General features: G+C 25.4%; 2 protein-coding genes across 2 annotated transcripts; both read left to right on the forward strand.

Moving 5' to 3' along the window:
* Positions 1-2,989: 2,989 nt before the first annotated feature.
* Positions 2,990-13,370, forward strand: LOC129608376 (uncharacterized). Its single transcript, XM_055519860.1, has 13 exons — positions 2,990-3,071; positions 3,761-3,843; positions 3,914-4,091; positions 4,160-4,371; positions 4,709-4,849; positions 6,027-6,173; positions 6,754-7,093; positions 10,134-10,342; positions 10,432-10,618; positions 11,322-11,533; positions 11,710-11,859; positions 11,936-12,094; positions 12,905-13,370. The coding sequence occupies exons 1-13, from the start codon at positions 2,990-2,992 to the stop codon at positions 13,283-13,285; spliced, it is 2,481 nt and encodes an 826-aa protein (XP_055375835.1). The 3' UTR covers positions 13,286-13,370.
* Positions 13,371-15,903: 2,533 nt separating this feature from the next.
* LOC129608378 (lipase 1-like) lies at positions 15,904-17,304 on the forward strand. The gene is made up of 2 exons (XM_055519862.1): positions 15,904-16,219; positions 16,382-17,304. Exons 1-2 carry the CDS (start codon positions 15,904-15,906, stop codon positions 17,302-17,304), a joined length of 1,239 nt encoding a protein of 412 aa, XP_055375837.1.
* The last annotated feature ends 513 nt before the right edge of the window (positions 17,305-17,817 follow it).

A 17,817-nucleotide genomic window follows, 5' to 3' on the forward strand; every position in this document is an offset into this window, starting at 1 on the left:
TTGAATTCTTGCGAATTTCTTAACTCACTTAATTATACCCACATATAAATACATTAATATATATACGTGTGTATGTGTACCTTTACCCACACATTCTTATTTTACTAAAACGTTTAGAAGCGTTGTGAAAATAATCAACAACAAAATAAAAATTTAAAAATTATACGGCTATTAAAAATTTTTATTAAAATTTTGAAAAGATTTGCAAAATAAGTAGTGCTAAAAGTTTTTTTTTAAAAATCTGTTTAATTATTTAGAGCGTAAAATTTTTGATATGGTTTATTATTTTAAATCTGAAAATTTCTTAACATTTTTCAAGTACACTAAAATTGAATTTATTGATTTTTTTTTTGTTTACGTAGAAAACAAACATAATTACGTTATATATGAACAATGTCTTTTCTTTCTAGCGCTAAAATAGCAATACACGTTCGTACGAGTTTTTCAAAACAGGCGTTTCCGAAATCGTGTAGTAGAAGAACACCGCATAGGGTTGTCCTGCCTTGTATCGATTCTAAATATACTCTATAATATCCCGTACAAGATTTTCGACTGGATCCCTATGTAGCCCGTACAAGATTTTTAACTGGATCTCAAATAAGTAAAGACGTCTCTTACTGATGGTGATTTGCCAATGTTCGAATAATTTGTCTACCACTTGCTTACATACGGGCAATGCGGTAATTTTTTTTTGATTTAGTTAACAATAATCCAAAAATTTAACTTCATTAGATCATAGACTATATGGAAATCATTCAAAAATACCAAAAATATATAAAAATTTTGCAATTTTTGTTGTACTTACGTAACATCTTAAAATATAATGGAACTAAGAATGTTTATGGATAAAGGATTTAAAGTTTTAATAAAAATAAAAACAAAAGGTTGCAAAAATTTCCTAATCTTAATCTTATAATTGTTATCACAACGATAATTTCAGTTCATTATTCTGTTTTTCTTCACTTATATGAATATGTTATCAAAATTTATATTAAGGGTATAATATAAGAATAACAAGAGTATAAAGCGAAAAGAAAAGAAATTCATAAACAATTTATTAAAATCAGAAAAATATATGTACATGTGTATATAGTTTAGGCATGATGTATCAATCGTACTAATCCCCATTCAATTCAATTATAATTAAATTTGTATTAAAATGCGTATTAAAATTTTATAATGTTATCGGTTTTCTTTGTAATGTACATAACACGTATACAGCTAATGGGGGTAACTTAAAATTTTTTAATAATAATACAAACGAAAAAATTATCAACGTGATTTATATCAAGTTGGTAATACTGTCGTACGTATAATAAAAATACACAAATAACTACTGGGGGGAGGCTAATCATGATTTTGTTTACAAAATAATAACATATGTATATGTATATAGGTATGTGTTATGTAAATACCACACACACACACACGATATTTTAAATTAAAAAGAAAAATTGCAATATAATATTTTAATTACCGTTCATTTTATTTTAAAATTTTATTAATTTTATAAACGGATGATTTTACGAAAATTTTTATTGTATAGGACAGCAATATAATATTGTAGTGGAATTTTTTTTTTTACAATATTCTCAGATTTAATTCAGATGCGGTAAATGTGATCGCCTTATTTTATTTCTAGTAAAATTACGCAATATTGCGTCAATCAAAAGAAAATTAACGTCAGCTAGTGTTTTTGAAAAATTAATATATAGGAAATATTTTTAAATATTTAATATCTATGTATGTATATGTGTTCGTTTTCAAGGACTTCTAATTCTGGGTGACAATGGAATAAAAACAATTGAATTATCTAAGTTCACGGTGTTATTTTAGTGCGATATAACTAAGACGTTTAGTATAGTGTTCCTATAGGTCAGATTTTATGTCTTATATTCTAAAATTAATTAAGCATATTTTTTTTTTCAGTTATATAATTCGCAAATACAATATTGATTTTTATATAATATATAAATTGTCAATTTAAGTTTTTTTTTACAATATTCTCAGATTTAATTCAGATGCGGTAAATGTGATCGCCTTATTTTATTTCTAGTAAAATTACGCATTTCTAGTAAAAAAAATGTATAATTTTCATGATTCCTATTCATCAATACGCTATATTCAGTCAATAAGGAACATAAGACATCATGATGTATGCATAGTTATGCTATATACAGTATAGTACAGTATAAGAACATTTTTACATGGAAACAGAATAAGCAACATTTCTACATAGAAAAGCTGATGTAACAACTACTATGCAATCGTTAAAAAACGGTGATGAAATTTCTTCCTATGCGTCTACACAATGACACAAATAAACATTTTTCAGTGTCTTCTGATACTTTTAAAAATTTTTGAGTTATGCAGCATTCTGTGCGGTAAATTTTGAGTTATGCGGTATATTGGTCTAACTATAAATGAAGATAAAACTAAGTATTTTGTTAAAACTAGGACACCTACAAATATGGAAAATCTGGTGGTTACAGGATACGCCTTCAAAAAAGTACCGCAATTTAAATATCTGGACGTTTATTTTTCAAATATATGTGTAGAAGTCTCTTGCAATAAAAGAAAAAGTAAATGCGGCAAATGTTATTTTGCTCACATTAAATTTATGCGATCGAAACTATTATCAACATCTGTGAAACTGAAGATTTATAAGACCCTGAAAAGACCTGTTCTTACATATGGCTGTGAAGTTCGGAACATGAAAATGTTAGAATTGAAACTTCTATCTATATTAAAAAGAAAAATATTGAGAAAATATATGGACCATTCTAATTTGAAGATGGCAGTTACAGAATTAGATTCAATGATGATTTGGACAGCATTATAAAATATAAAAATATCGTAATCGCAAAAAATTAAATGACTGGGCCGAAAATTAAATCGCATGACGAACAATAATATTGTAAAAAAGATTTTCTTACATCGTAAGTGTGGGGGAGAACTAGGGGCCGACCAAATAAGTAAATAGTTAGATATGGTAGAGGCTGATTTAAGAAGTATGGGTGTTACTAATAACACCGTTTTGACGAAAAATCGAAAAGAATTGAAGAGAATCGGTGCGAAAGCTTTGGTTTACAGGGGGCTGTAATGCATAGAAAGAAAAAGAAGAACGTATTCTGTGCTACACCACAACATATTATTATATATTACTTTGGAATAAAGCTTGATACGAACTATTCATATTTTTTACTTGAATTAAAAATTACTTAAAAGATATTTCAATAAGACTGGCTAATTATCACACCATATCTTAATCATAATATACTCAAAAAAAAAAAAAGAGAACCATAACGAGTTATTTTTCACCTTTGGAATATTAAGAAAAAAAAATAAATAAATTTTTAAAATCCCATTACATTAAAATTTCAATGTTACGGCATTCACCTTTCAACTATACAATATACAAGAAAAAAAACTATATATACAATAAAATATATAAAATTTTTATGGTCTAATAGTTTATTTAATTACTAACTCTATAATATTATGTATACACAATTATAATTGCTTTAACAACAAAATAATTAATAATTATTTCTGCACTCAACCTTTTACTAATTATAATTTCACTCGCAGTTATAATTTTAACCTTTGCTCTATAACCATCTAATAAATAAATTTGTGGAAAAAAAAAATAAAACAAATTTTAAAATGTTAATTTTAATAAAATTACTTAATTTAATTATTTTAAATATTTTAACAAATTATTGTTATTCATTAAAAATTATTAAAAATGAAAATTTTATATGGGATTGGTTTAAAAAACGTCCACTTGGTATTGAATTAGGTGTATCAAATGGAATTTCAGAAGATGCTAATTTAGATACTGTAAGTTAAAATTATTTTAATATATATAATATATTATTATAAATTATAATAAATATTATTATATTCTAAGCCAGAATTAATTCATAAATATAATTATCCGATTGAAACCCATATTGTAACTACTCAAGATGATTATATTTTAACAATTCATAGAATTCCAAATCCTGGCAAACAAACAATTTTATTATTACATGGATTACTTGATTCGTCGGCAGCATTTGTTTTAATGGGACCAAATATTAGTTTAGGTAAAATTTAAATATTATAAATTTTAAATAGAAATTTAATAATAATTGTTTTAATTCATTTTTTATAGCATATTTATTATATGATAAAAATTTTGATGTTTGGTTGGGTAATTCCCGTGGTAATAAATATTCAAGAAAACATAAGAAATTGAAATCAAATGATTCAAAATTTTGGAATTTTAGTTGGCATGAAATTGGTATTTATGATTTACCAGCAATTATTGAATATATTGAAAATATAACACAAATTCAAAAATTATATATTGTTGGACATTCTCAGGTAAATAGAAAATTTTAACACAATTTGATATAGTTGAAGAAAAACTCACTTATTTTTCAAAATTAAAATTGACTTATCTTTCACTATTATTAAATGCTTCATTTTTATGTAACAAAAGTAAATATTATTAGTCTTTTACCTAGCCGGCTAATAATCGTAATTCAAAAGTTCAATTTTTTTTACAATTTGTTTTTCATTATTATTATTTTTTTTTTTTTTTTGTGTAATTTATTACTCCAATCAAAATTTTCTTTTCAATCCATTACATTATATTATTAACTACATTCTCTTTAATTTCATGCATTTTTTTTTTTTTTTGTATATTTAAAATTAAAAGGGTGCTACAGCATTTTTTGTTATGTGTGCAATGCGACCAGAAATGAATGAAAAAATTCTACTTATGAATGCTTTTGCTCCAATTACTTTTATACATCATATCAGAACTCCATTTATACAAAATATTAAAAACTATTTAAAGGTAAACAAATTTTAATTGGCTCTTATATAAATCATTATATTTATATACATAATATACTTATATGTGTAACTTATATATATTTAAAAAAATATCTACAATATTTTTTAAAAATATTTGTCTATAAATAATATTTTAAAAAAATTCCATTTGTTTACGTTTCTTTTAAAATTTGAGAGAATAAGAGCAAAAAAAAATAATAATTTTCGATTAATTCTCTCATTTTTAAACAATAACAGCGTGTATAAGCGCTTGTTTTAACAAAATTTTAGCAAAATTATGTAAGTTATTCGTTTTTCATAATTTGGAAATGAAAAATGAAAGCAATGATAGTCAAAATAACAAAATTTTTGTAAATTAAAGCAAATATTTGCAAAAAGTTCAAAAAAAGGGATTCGTTTTTATTTTATTCAACTCTCTTAACTCTCTTTACTCTAGTAAATAAACAGACCAAAATATTTAGAATTTCGAGTTATTAAAATTCATCCGATATTATGACAATTTAATATTAAGAGTGATACCGGTCTGAAATTGCAAAATGAGAGCAAAATTTTAAAATCATCCCGTTATATCCCCCAAAGGGATATTTTTTTTCGGAATAAATATAACAAATTTTTTTGTATATTTCCTTCTTTTCAAAAAAAAAAACTATTTTTAATAATCAAATATTTTCATTTTAGTACTGTACAATAATTTACGAAAAACATATATTTTACAATCAAACCCCTATATAATCCAAAATAAAACGGAGAGTTCATTAAATCACTTCTATTATATATATACAAACCAATTTGCTTTTACAAAATATCAGACAAATTAAGCATTTTAAACCTGGTATAGTAATTCAAAGGGATCCTTACATATACATACATATGTAGGTATTTTAAAGGATATCAAATAGTATTTTTTATAAATTTAAATATTGTACATATATGTATATATGTATGTATTCACGTGTAAAAACATAAATGTATATAATTTTCAATAAAAAAAAAAAATAATTTATTTTTTATTCAATTCTATTTGAATTCAATTCGTTTTTATTTAATATAAAAGTATGTATATTTAAAGTATGTTGGTATGTTATGTATATAATATTTGTTATAAATGTGAAATATGTAAAAAGATTAATATATATACAAATATTTTTTTAAATATTTTCTCTTTATATACTTTGCAGTCCAGTAAATCAAATTCAGTAAATGAAATTATGCCTCGAGGATGGTTAATGGAAAAATCAAAATGTTTTCAGCGTTTTATTTATAAAAAGATTTGTATGGAATTTATATTTACATTAATAGGCAAAGATGTAGAGCAATTTAATGAGGTTTGATCAATAATAAAATAAATAAAATTCATGCAACACAAAGAAATTTGTATATTAATATTTGCTTTACACTACTTCAAATTCTATGTTGGCAAATATTTTAATATTACACATTTAAAATACGGTATACATACTGCTTTTAAATTCTAAATTCAGAGAATTCAAAATTTTATATTGAGTTTTATATTGTCAAGTCAAAAACACTTTTTTATACAAGCATATTTTATGATAACGCAAAATATAATTGCATTATGTGATTTTTCTCTACAAACATTTGAAGATTTCAAAAAAAAAACCTATGCATCTCACTTTATTTAGAATTTAGCAACGTACTTATGATATTTATAAATTTTTTTAATTCAATAATGTTTAAAAATATTGGAAATATTATAAAGAAAAAATAATTTTGATCAACGAATTTATTCAACATTAATATTATTACATTGCATATATTTTAAATCTGTTCATCCTAAATATATGCAATATTTTTTTAACACTTAACAGATTAATTTCATAATTTATTATTTGCATTTTCGTTGAAATTTCAATAATAAAATGTAAAAATTTTTCTCTTTTATAGACAATGTTACCAGTAATTTTCAATCATATACCAGCTGGTGGCTCAATTAAACAATTACAACATTATTTTCAAAATTATGAACAAAAAAAATTTCAATGTTATGATTATGGTACGAAATTAAATCAAATATATTATGGGCAATCGCAACCATTAATATACAATTTAAGTAATATTAAAGCACCAGTAATATTATATTATGGTATTAATGATTATATTGCAGCCGAAGAAGATGTTCGTTTATTATATAAGAATTTAGGTGAAAATTTACTTGGTTTATATTTAGCTAATTCAAATACAAATAATTTTAATCATATGGATTTTATATGGGCTATTGATGTTCGTAATTCATTTTATATGAAATTTTTGAAAATAATTGAAAATTTTCAAAATGGTTCATTAAAATATGTTATAGAATAAAAAAAAAAACACAAAGAAAATAAGAAAAATTCACACTTCTAACAAAATCAATTTTGTACTTACTTATTTTGCCTTAAGAAGTTTTAAAATTTGAAATGTTCCTTTACTGGGTGATTGTTTTTGTATCCTTATAGTTTTCAAAGTATTTCCTTCAAATGATATCCTTATTTTTTTGCAATATACTGAGCAAAGAAAATTTGAAACTTTGAAACACTCTTATATTCTTTTAAAAAATTTTCATCTTAAACTTATTTTTCTCTTCTTCTTTCTAGTTTTTTTTTGCTTATTTCATTTTTACTTTGTCAACTTTTTCTTCAACAGATTAAGAAACGATACTTAAAAACCATAAATAGTTTGCAAAAAGTTTGACGATTTCCTCTCTTTCGTTTTTTTTTTATTTTTGAAAATTACCATAAAAAAACTGAAGTGATGTGAGCAGTAAATAACTAAATCCGACAGCAATGTACATTTGAATATATTAACAAATTCTAATAGTTCTGCCAATAATAATCGAGCGGAATTTTTTTATAAATAATTTGCAGTCCGCCTTTGTTAACTAAAAAAAGGAACAAAATACATTTAAAAATTTAAAAAAGAAAATTAACAGCTTACATTACCATATTCGATTACTCCTACCATATATTTCATAGAATTCTTGAGCCTGAAACCGAGAGGAGCCGATTACCTAAAATTTCCACACATAGAAATTGTAGAGCTATTAAATACCTTTTGGTTGGGTTACTGTATGGTAGTTTTTCAAAAATTCCTTGTAGGCTGTTTTGTGAATTTTTCATCAGTATTCGACATGACGGCCTTTCACTATATGACTAAAAAGTGTTGGCATTCGGGATACGGAAAAAATATCATAGTACCAATGTCATAATGCCAAAGTTCTTTGGCACAACCTTTTCTAAATTTTATTCAGAACTACCTAAATTTTTTATGCGACATTCATAATCGTCGATTAACAAATGGGTTTTAGCAAATTAATTTCAAAATCGTCCTTTAATAAAAATTCAGTTGAAGAATTCGCAAATATTCTCGAAAATTTCTTAATTTATTGATATTATAAGAAAATTTAAGTTTTAATATATCAGTGAAATTAGTTAAATTCATGCTTCTGTTTAAAACTAAATGTGCGAAACTTGATTCGATTACAATACCTACCGCCCTTATTCTATGTAATTGTGACAGCAAAAATAATATAATGCAGACAATATAAATATATACGCATTCAAGTTTCTTCAAATTATCATTTGATTATAAGAAAAATATGAAATAAGTAAAAATTTTTTAAGGAATTAATCCGTAACAAATAACAATTGTAAGGTATAGTTTAAAGAAAATTTAAGAATTTGCAAAATTTTTACAATTTAATTTAAAAAAAGTTTTAAAAAATTTTATTTAATAAACATTAATTGAAAGTCAAAAGTTATTCTAATTGAATTTAAAATAATAACAATTGGAATTTCAAGTGTAAATGAGTTCATTTCAAATCTAGTGATCATTATTTGTGATGTCATCCTTAAACTTTTAGTATTAGTAATGCTGATAAAAAGAGAGACCCTGCATATCTAGCCAAATGAAGACTGCAGTAGGCCAACCATTAAATTAACACCCAACTACCCTTATATAATAACAATCCAAAAAGCCATCAACCTCCTTGGCAAATCTCAAAGACTTCCCTAATAGGTCCCTCAGGCCATTGCAAAAGAAAGCCTCCCTCCCCCAGGGATGCGCCTCCTTTTCCACGTTATAAACAGATAGACACAAAGAACATGTTCCACATCCTCTACTTCCGGAATACCCTAACAGATAGATATTCGTTGTAGATACTTCAAGTCCCTTGGCCATTTTCCATATAAGATAATGCCCCGTCACCACTTCCACCAGTATACTGATATCAAACATCCTTAAACTAAATTTATGTTTAAGACTATTTTGTATATATTTAAATATGGTAACATTCTATTCGGCATTCGACTCAATTAACATAATAATATTAAATAATTAAATATTATTAAATAATTAATTACAAAAATCATTTCTATTAATTTTGTTTTATTATGAAAATTTACCGCGCCATAACAATATACTACAACGCAACTACATATATGTAAATTCTGGTAACTGTGATCAACACATTCCAAATTATCATTTTTCATATAATATGTATAATAAGGGTTAAAAGAAATGTCAAATAATCGTCATCGTCTTTTATAGTAAACAATTTCATTTTTGATAAGAACGTATTCTCTGAATCAATTTAAGAAAGAAAAATAAAAATAAAAACAAATCTAAATTCAATTTACTGTTGTTTTTTTGTTTTTTTTTTTTTGAAAATTTGTTTTTGTTTTTAGCGTTTTCCTAAAACAGATTCCGGTGGCTTGCTAATCAGTAAGTAACTGATTATAAAAATTGTGATCGCGCATATTGGCTTAAGTATAGGCAGAATCTTTTTTAACTTAACTAACATGTTTTTTTTTTTTTGTTTTTCATATAACATTTCTTATATGTGTTCAAATTGTTTTTTTTGAGGAATGAGGGCCGTATCTATCGTATATATAAATTTTTTTTTTACAAATGAAAAATGTGAGACAAAAAATTTTTAAAATGGATTTAAATTGAAAGAAGACTCAATATAAAATAATGATAACCGAAATGATATACGAAAAAAAAACTGTTATATTTTGATAGATATTGGTTTTTAGGTGAACATTCTATCAGGGTATTTAACTCTATGTATATATATACATATATATGTGGTTCTGTTTATAATTAAATACTCGTAACTAAGATTTTTCTCTTTATAAACTGAATAAAATTTTTAGATTTTATTTTAGTCACAAATAAGTCATAGAACAGTTAACAATTATTATATTGTATTTGATATTCAATGATGAATTTTTATAATAAAAAATTATTAATTTTAATATTATTAATTTTTATAAAAATTACTACAGTATTAACATTTCCACCACCATTAACATGGAATTTAAATTCTGTTAATAAAATTCCAGATTTTTGGAGAAGTTCAGTACCAGATTTTTGGAAAAGTTTTGAATTAGATAAATTAATAAATGATAATAATTCAGATTCAGATGAAGATGAAGATGATATTGAATCAATGTCTAATGATAAAGATATATTAGAAGATGCAAAACTTGTTACAGTTTAGTAAAATTAACAAAAAAAAAAATTATTAAAAATTTTTTTTTTTAAATAAAATTTTAATTATTTTTTCTTCTTATTTTTTTTTAGAATGAACTTTTAACAAAATATAATTATACAAATGAAATTCATAAAATTATAACTGAAGATGGTTATATATTAGAAATGCATCGTATTCCATCTAAAAATAAAATACCTGGTAAAACAATTTTATTAATGCATGGGATATTAGATACATCAGCAACATGGATTATAATGGGACCAAAATATGGTTTTGGTATATAAAAAAAAAAAAATCTAATTCATATTTATATTGCATATAAATTATAACAGAAAAAAAAAAATAATTCACCCATTAATATTCGGTGGTCACAATTCACTTATTTTGTATAATATTTATTTTTAAATTTTAAGATTATTGCTCGTAAACATCCAATTGAAATTAAGTGGAATCATTGTGTATATAGTTTATAGTGTTATACAGTTTATTATACTTACACTGCATATAGTTTAGTGTGTTATAATTTTTGTAATTATACAACTAGCTGAATTTTTTTTGTGGGGCGTTATTAGATATTTATTTTTTAAATGTAAAACAGCGCACCTCAAAAAAAAAAATAGTTCTCTTTTGTAATTACAAAAATTGTCTTCTATGGCAAAACTATTAATGTTTGACATTCGAATTGTCAATTCAGTAATTTAAGATTTTTGAATAACAATATTTCATTTTCAATATTCCGTTTCACAAAATACATAAAATGCTGCTAAATGTGAATGAAATTTTATGTCCAGTTTTAAAAAAAAATTTCAAAGCTTATCAAGCAAATTAATTATGAGATATAAGAGAAATTTAATTCAGTTCAGTTATTGCATTTATCTAAAATCAATATTATATTTAAATTTGGATCACAGAATTGATCCTTACAAATATAAAAAAGGAAAAAACGAAATAAATATTTTTTGTTTTTGGTCTTTTACAGCGTATATGCTATCAGATCTTGGTTATGATGTTTGGATGGGTAATGTACGTGGTAATCGTTACTCTAAAAATCATACAACAAAAAATGTCAATGATAAAGAATATTGGGATTTTTCATTTCATGAAATTGCAATTTATGATTTACCAGCTATGATTGATTATATTTTAAAAAATACCGGAGAAAAAAAAATTCATTATGTGGGGCATTCACAGGTGCATAATCACATTAAAAATAGAACTAAAAAAAAAAATTAAGTCTACCTGCATGTTTGTGCAAAAAGAATATATCTATAACCAATCAATATTAAAATCGTAAATGTCATTTTGATTAATGATAAAAAAAAATTTTAATTTTATATTTTTATCTTCTCCTTTTTTTCTTTTTAAAGGGCACCACAATTTTTTGGGTTTTATGTTCAGAAAAACCAGAATATTCAAAAAAAATTAAATCAATGCATGCTTTAGCACCAGTAGCATTTATATCAGAAATTCGAAGTCCATTTATAAGGACATTAGTGATGTTCTTTGATTTCTTTAAGGTATGTTTAATTAAATAGAACCTGATCATATTTATTTCTATTTAACTAATTCTCTATTCAATTCTTTTTATTTTAGAGTGCAACACAATTCCTTAGTATTGATGAATTTTTACCAAATACAAAATTTTTAGTTAAAAGTAGTCAAACAATTTGTCATGAAAAAGCTATAACAAATTCAGTTTGTTCAAATATTTTATTCTTAATAGCTGGATTTAATTCAGAACAATTAAACAAGGTAAGATTTTTGTAAGATAAAACAAGGTAAGATTTTTACGCTCCAAGCACACCCCTCTAATGAACTTAAACAACTTGTGAGACCCACTCGGAAGACGGCAACTCCGCCACCGTGAGAGCTAAGCGAATATAAATTAAGTGACCCGATTGCACCTACGAAATTCATTGAGCTTCTCAAGACAGCTCCATACTTTCGCGTAGGATACTGAAAACGAGTTCAACGCTCCGATGGCAGCCCGGCTATCCGACATAATCATTATCCCTTGTCCCCGATACTACCTTTCCAGGTTGAAGTGCACGCACAATTCAATGGCGTGCACCTCGGCCTGAAATACGCTCGGAAAAGTACTCATAGGTTCGGAGAATTTGGTTTTTGGCACAAACATCTTCGCATCCGTACCCGCATTGGTTTTCGACCCATCAGTGTACCATCTGATGACGTGTGATACTACTGAACATCCTGACCAGTCCCTCCTGTTGCTCAGCAAAATTTTTCTCGAAGTTACACTCCTTACCATGCCGTCCCTAGGCATCGATAGAAGCGAAACCTTCCCCGATAAAACGATCTTGATTCGCCGCTCGATCATTCCGATTTCCTTCGCTGCCATATATAGGTTGGGAAGAATTGGGATCGGGTTATCAGAAACATTATGATTTAACAAGCATTCTAAATATATTGATTTGATTTTTTTGTGTTACTTACACATCAGTGATTTTCTATTTAAAATTAATTTTATTAAATTTTTTATTTTTAATTTTATTTACAAAATATTTATAATATTTGTACTTTTATAATACTTATGTATAATAGACAATGCTTCCCGTCATGTTAAGTCATACACCATCTGGTGCATCAACAAAACAACTAATGCATTTTGGTCAATTAATACGTACAGGAAGTTTTCGTAAATATGATTTTGATTTTATGGCAAATTCACAACGTTATGGACAATTTATGCCACCAGATTATAATTTAGATATGGTTCAAGTACCTGTTGCACTTTATTATTCATCAAATGATTGGTTAGTTTCCTTATGTGGTGTAGAAAAATTGGCAAATAGTTTACCAAAAGTTATTGATAAATATCTTGTACCGATGCCAGAATTTAATCATTTAGATTTTGTATGGGCTGTTGATGGTAAAAAACTATTATATAATCGAATTATTTTAAATTTAAATAAATTTCAATAAAATAAATTGGTTATTTATTCTATATTTTATTGAATTTATAAAAAATAAAAAAAAGTAGTAAGAAGAAAACCAAATTTTTGGCAGCATTTTGCAATTCACATAAAAAAAATTTATTTCGAAAAATTTGGGTTGCATTTAATTTATAGAAATATAATATTTTATATATATTAAACTATAATAGTATTATAGAAATAAATTGACATAAATAAAATAATAATAAATATTTGGTACGTACGTGTATTATTTTACCCATAAAAGATTGTTTTACTAATTCTTACTTTAAAATTTTGCTCATACTTATGACTGGAGTAGCAATTTCATCTATATTTTTTTCTATATATTGTTCCAGAAAAAATTAGAGAAAATGTATTAACATTAGTCAAAGATCACAATTGATTTCCTCACAAACATATTCACAAATGAGCTAAGTTCCTAGAATCTAAACGGACATTGAAAGTATTAAAGATATTTACAATATTTTGTGATAAATTTTACACATTCCTCAAAAGCCAAAATTAAATTCCGAATAACCTTTGAATTAAAAAGCACGCTATAATAAAATGCAATACCTAAAAATAAATAAAAATAATTAAAGAAATTTCCAAAATATTTTAATTATAATTTATTAGTGTATATACCAATTCAAATACCACTTCAAGCATGGATAATACTATTTTCAATAATTATACAAGATAAGAAAAACTCACGTAGATTTTTATTTAGTATGCCATTAAAATTTATTGCCTCCAAAATTATTAGTACAATTCAAACTGGTAAAAACTTGAATGAATTACTAAAAAATATTAATTGTTATAAGGAAACTTTTGAACTTAAGAAAAATTATAATTGAATTTTTAATTTTCTCAGGCTAAATTTGAACTGCGTAGTTCAGCACACGACAGTTATTTGAGCAATATGCCAAATTATTACAAAATTCATTTCAAGTCTATATGCTGTTTATGCCAAAAAGCCAACTAGTTATTATTTACCTTTCTATATTTATCTACTTCCTTGTAATTGCTGGTGCTCTCTTCCTTCAATATATGAGATATACATCAAAAACTGCGATCTAGTTTATTTTTAGCATGGATATTCAGCAATATTTTCAGCAAAGAGATAATTAAGAGACAAAGAGGTTACATGTTGGCAATATAATTTTGGACATCGAGTTTTCGGTAGGAATGCATTTCCCCATAATATTGAAGCGCAAATAAACTGTTTTACAGAGATGTTGGTATATCTGTTTATCACCTTGTCGTCTGTCTGTCTATGTGTGCAGATTTGAGCCTCAAGTTGAGCTAATCCAATTGTAATGAAATTTTATAAGTGAGTTTATATCGACTATGTAACAAATCGATAAGCTTTTAGGGTGTGTCAGGTCTCATGTACTGAACCTTTTTGCCGGTAACTTTAAAATTTTTGTGCATATAAAGAAAAATATTCAAATAATATTATATTGTAATAATATAATATTTATATTTGGAAATTAAAACAATGAACTTATAAATTTTGCAGATAGATCAGGGCTGGGAAACCGGATGTTTTTTAACTATAACATTTTTTACTATATCTATGGAACTAATTGATGGAATATTTGAGTTCTTCTTGTTACCGAAACTAACAGGCGAACTTTTAAGAGAATTTGAATGGCACAAAGCGAATGTTTATGTGCTGATCACCTGTAATTTTTTTATTTCAAATCAATTCATCCAAACCCTGAAATACGGGGAGCACAGTCATCGAAATCACAAATTTTATAGAAAATTGATTTCAAACAATCAATTGTTCTCTATAACGTGAAACTTGACATCACTTCAATATTTTTTTTTAGTAGGCCACGTGAATTTATCGCAGCTGAAATTTTTCGCGACATTCATAGAATAATATGCGAATAAGAGATTATTTGCCGAAACTGTATATGAAATACGTATTGCCGAATATCAAACATGTCCACACTTGGCTTATACTGTTTACCACTAACTCTTTTCCACATACTCAAATTACCTACATTTTATCCAAAAACTCAAGGCTATTATTCCAGCTAAATATTTGCTTGTTTAAAGTTTCAAAAGAAAAAGTATTTTAACTACCATTGTGATAGTAAAAATATTAAAATAAAAACTGGAGATAACCGGAAAAAATAATTTAATTGTTAGAAAATATACAAAATTTTCAAGTGTTAAACATCAATTAAAAATGATTATTAATGAATGAATTTTTTCCTTTTAAATATTCAATCACAAATAAAATTTTGATAAAAAAATTAGTACAATTACGACCATAAAATCTTTTGATAACCAAACATTCCAAAAGTAAGCAGCACCTGGCTATCGTTCTTCTTCGGAAATTCGTATGAACTTTTTGTTTATTAAAACAGGAACTCGTACGACTCTAATTATTTTTAATTAGATTATTTGAAATGAACTTTGAATTCAAATGCAGAAGTATTTATAATAATTAATTTTAAATTTATGATCTATGGATGATTGATAAAAATTTGTAGAAGAAAATGAAAAATTTCGATGGGGTATAAATATCAAAAGAAAGTAAATACCTTAATTAAGTTCAAATTTGTTTACAGTATTAATAAGTTATAAGAAAATTAACATAAACTCAAAATGAGAAATTTATTTTTAATATCAAGTTTATTAATAATCGGCCTGCTTCATCCAGTTGAGCTGCTATCCATTCCAATATCAGAAGGTACAGTTGATGAAATAGACCCAAGTATTAAGGAAGATGCTTACCTAACTACCCCAGAATTATTGAAGAAATATGGATATCCTGCCGAGGTTCATAGTATGGTAACTGCTGATGGTTATATTTTAGAAATGCATCGTATACCGCGACCTGGAGCAATTCCAGTTTATTTACAGCATGGACTTATGGATTCATCTGGCGGTTGGGTTATTATGGGTCCTCATTCAGCTTTTGGTTAGTAATAGTTATCTAAAAAAAAAAATAAATATTGAGTTGAAAAAAAAGTACTCAATTTTTTATTCCTAAATTTATGCAACATTTTTAAAACTAAATTTTATAAAATTTTATTCAGCCACTAAAATGTAGAATTACATTTACCTGTATCTATATTTTTAGCATATTACCTGTATGATCATGGATATGATGTTTGGATGGGAAATTGTCGTGGTACAAGATATTCAAGAAATCATACACATTTAAGTTTAAGAAGTAAAGAATATTGGGATTTTACATTCCATGAAATGGGAACAAATGATTTACCAACAATGATTGATTATGTTATCGAAAACACTGGTTTCAAGAAAATTCATTATGTTGGTCATTCACAAGGTACAACAGCATTTTTTGTTATGTGTATATTACGACCCGGTTATTGTGATAAAGTTATAACAATGCAAGCTTTGGCACCTGTCGCTCATATGGAACATACTCAAAGTCCATTAATAAAAGTTATTGCACCAATGACAGATTTTGCTGAAAGCGTTACAAAATTGCTAGGAATATATGAATTTTTGCCTAACAGCCATATTATGAGATTAGCTGGACAAGTACTTTGTCATGATGAAGCTGTTACACAAGTTGTATGTACAAATATAATATTTTTAGTTATGGGTTATAATTCAGAACAATTGAATACAACTATGTTACCAGCTATACTGGGACATGTACCAGCTGGAACATCATCAAAGCAATTTATCCATTATGGACAGATTGTTAATGCAAAAGGCCGTTTTCGGATGTATGATTATGGTATAGTCAAAAATTTGGTTAAGTATGGATCATTTAAACCACCATCATATGATTTAAGTAAAGTTACAGCACCTGTTGCATTACATTTTTCAAAGAATGATTGGTTAGCTGATACAAAAGATGTAGCAAAATTACAAAATGAATTGCCAAATATTATAAAAGAATATTTAGTGCCAGAACCGAAATTTAATCATTTGGATTTTATACTTGCTATTGATAGTCGTACTTTAGTTTATGATGATGTTATAAAAAGCATGAAGGAATATGAAAGCAAATTAAGTTTAAATTAAAAACATTTAAAACTTTGGAAACAAAACGTGGCAACTAAATTAGTCATAACGAAAAATTATTGATTAATGTTAATTTTAAAAAATCTTATATTTTATCCTATTTCGATTACGCTTTAACATTAAAATTGCAACGATATTTGTAATAAAAAATTTTCCAAAAATAAAAACAATTTTACTTTTTTTAAATTCGTGTAGAATTTGACAATCAATTGAGACTTGGTTAAAATTCCAATTGCTTACTAATCAATTGTAAGGTGAATAACAGTATATGTATATATAAATATAATGTAATATTGAGTGGCTATTCTTTCTCAATGTATAGTCTCTATAACTTTTTGTAAATTCAATCTAAAATCTCAACAGACTCTAAATAAATTTTATAACTATAATATTTTTTTACCTTATCGCAAATCACTTCCAAGAATATATTTGAATATTGAAAATTTTAATATAATTAACTAATAAAATTTATGTAATCTTTTATAACAATTTAAAAATACAAGCACTGCCAAA

The sequence above is a fragment of the Condylostylus longicornis genome, unplaced genomic scaffold (assembly GCF_029603195.1).
Source record: "Condylostylus longicornis isolate FDR11 unplaced genomic scaffold, ASM2960319v2 ptg000031l, whole genome shotgun sequence".
Classification (NCBI taxonomy): domain Eukaryota; kingdom Metazoa; phylum Arthropoda; class Insecta; order Diptera; family Dolichopodidae; genus Condylostylus; species Condylostylus longicornis.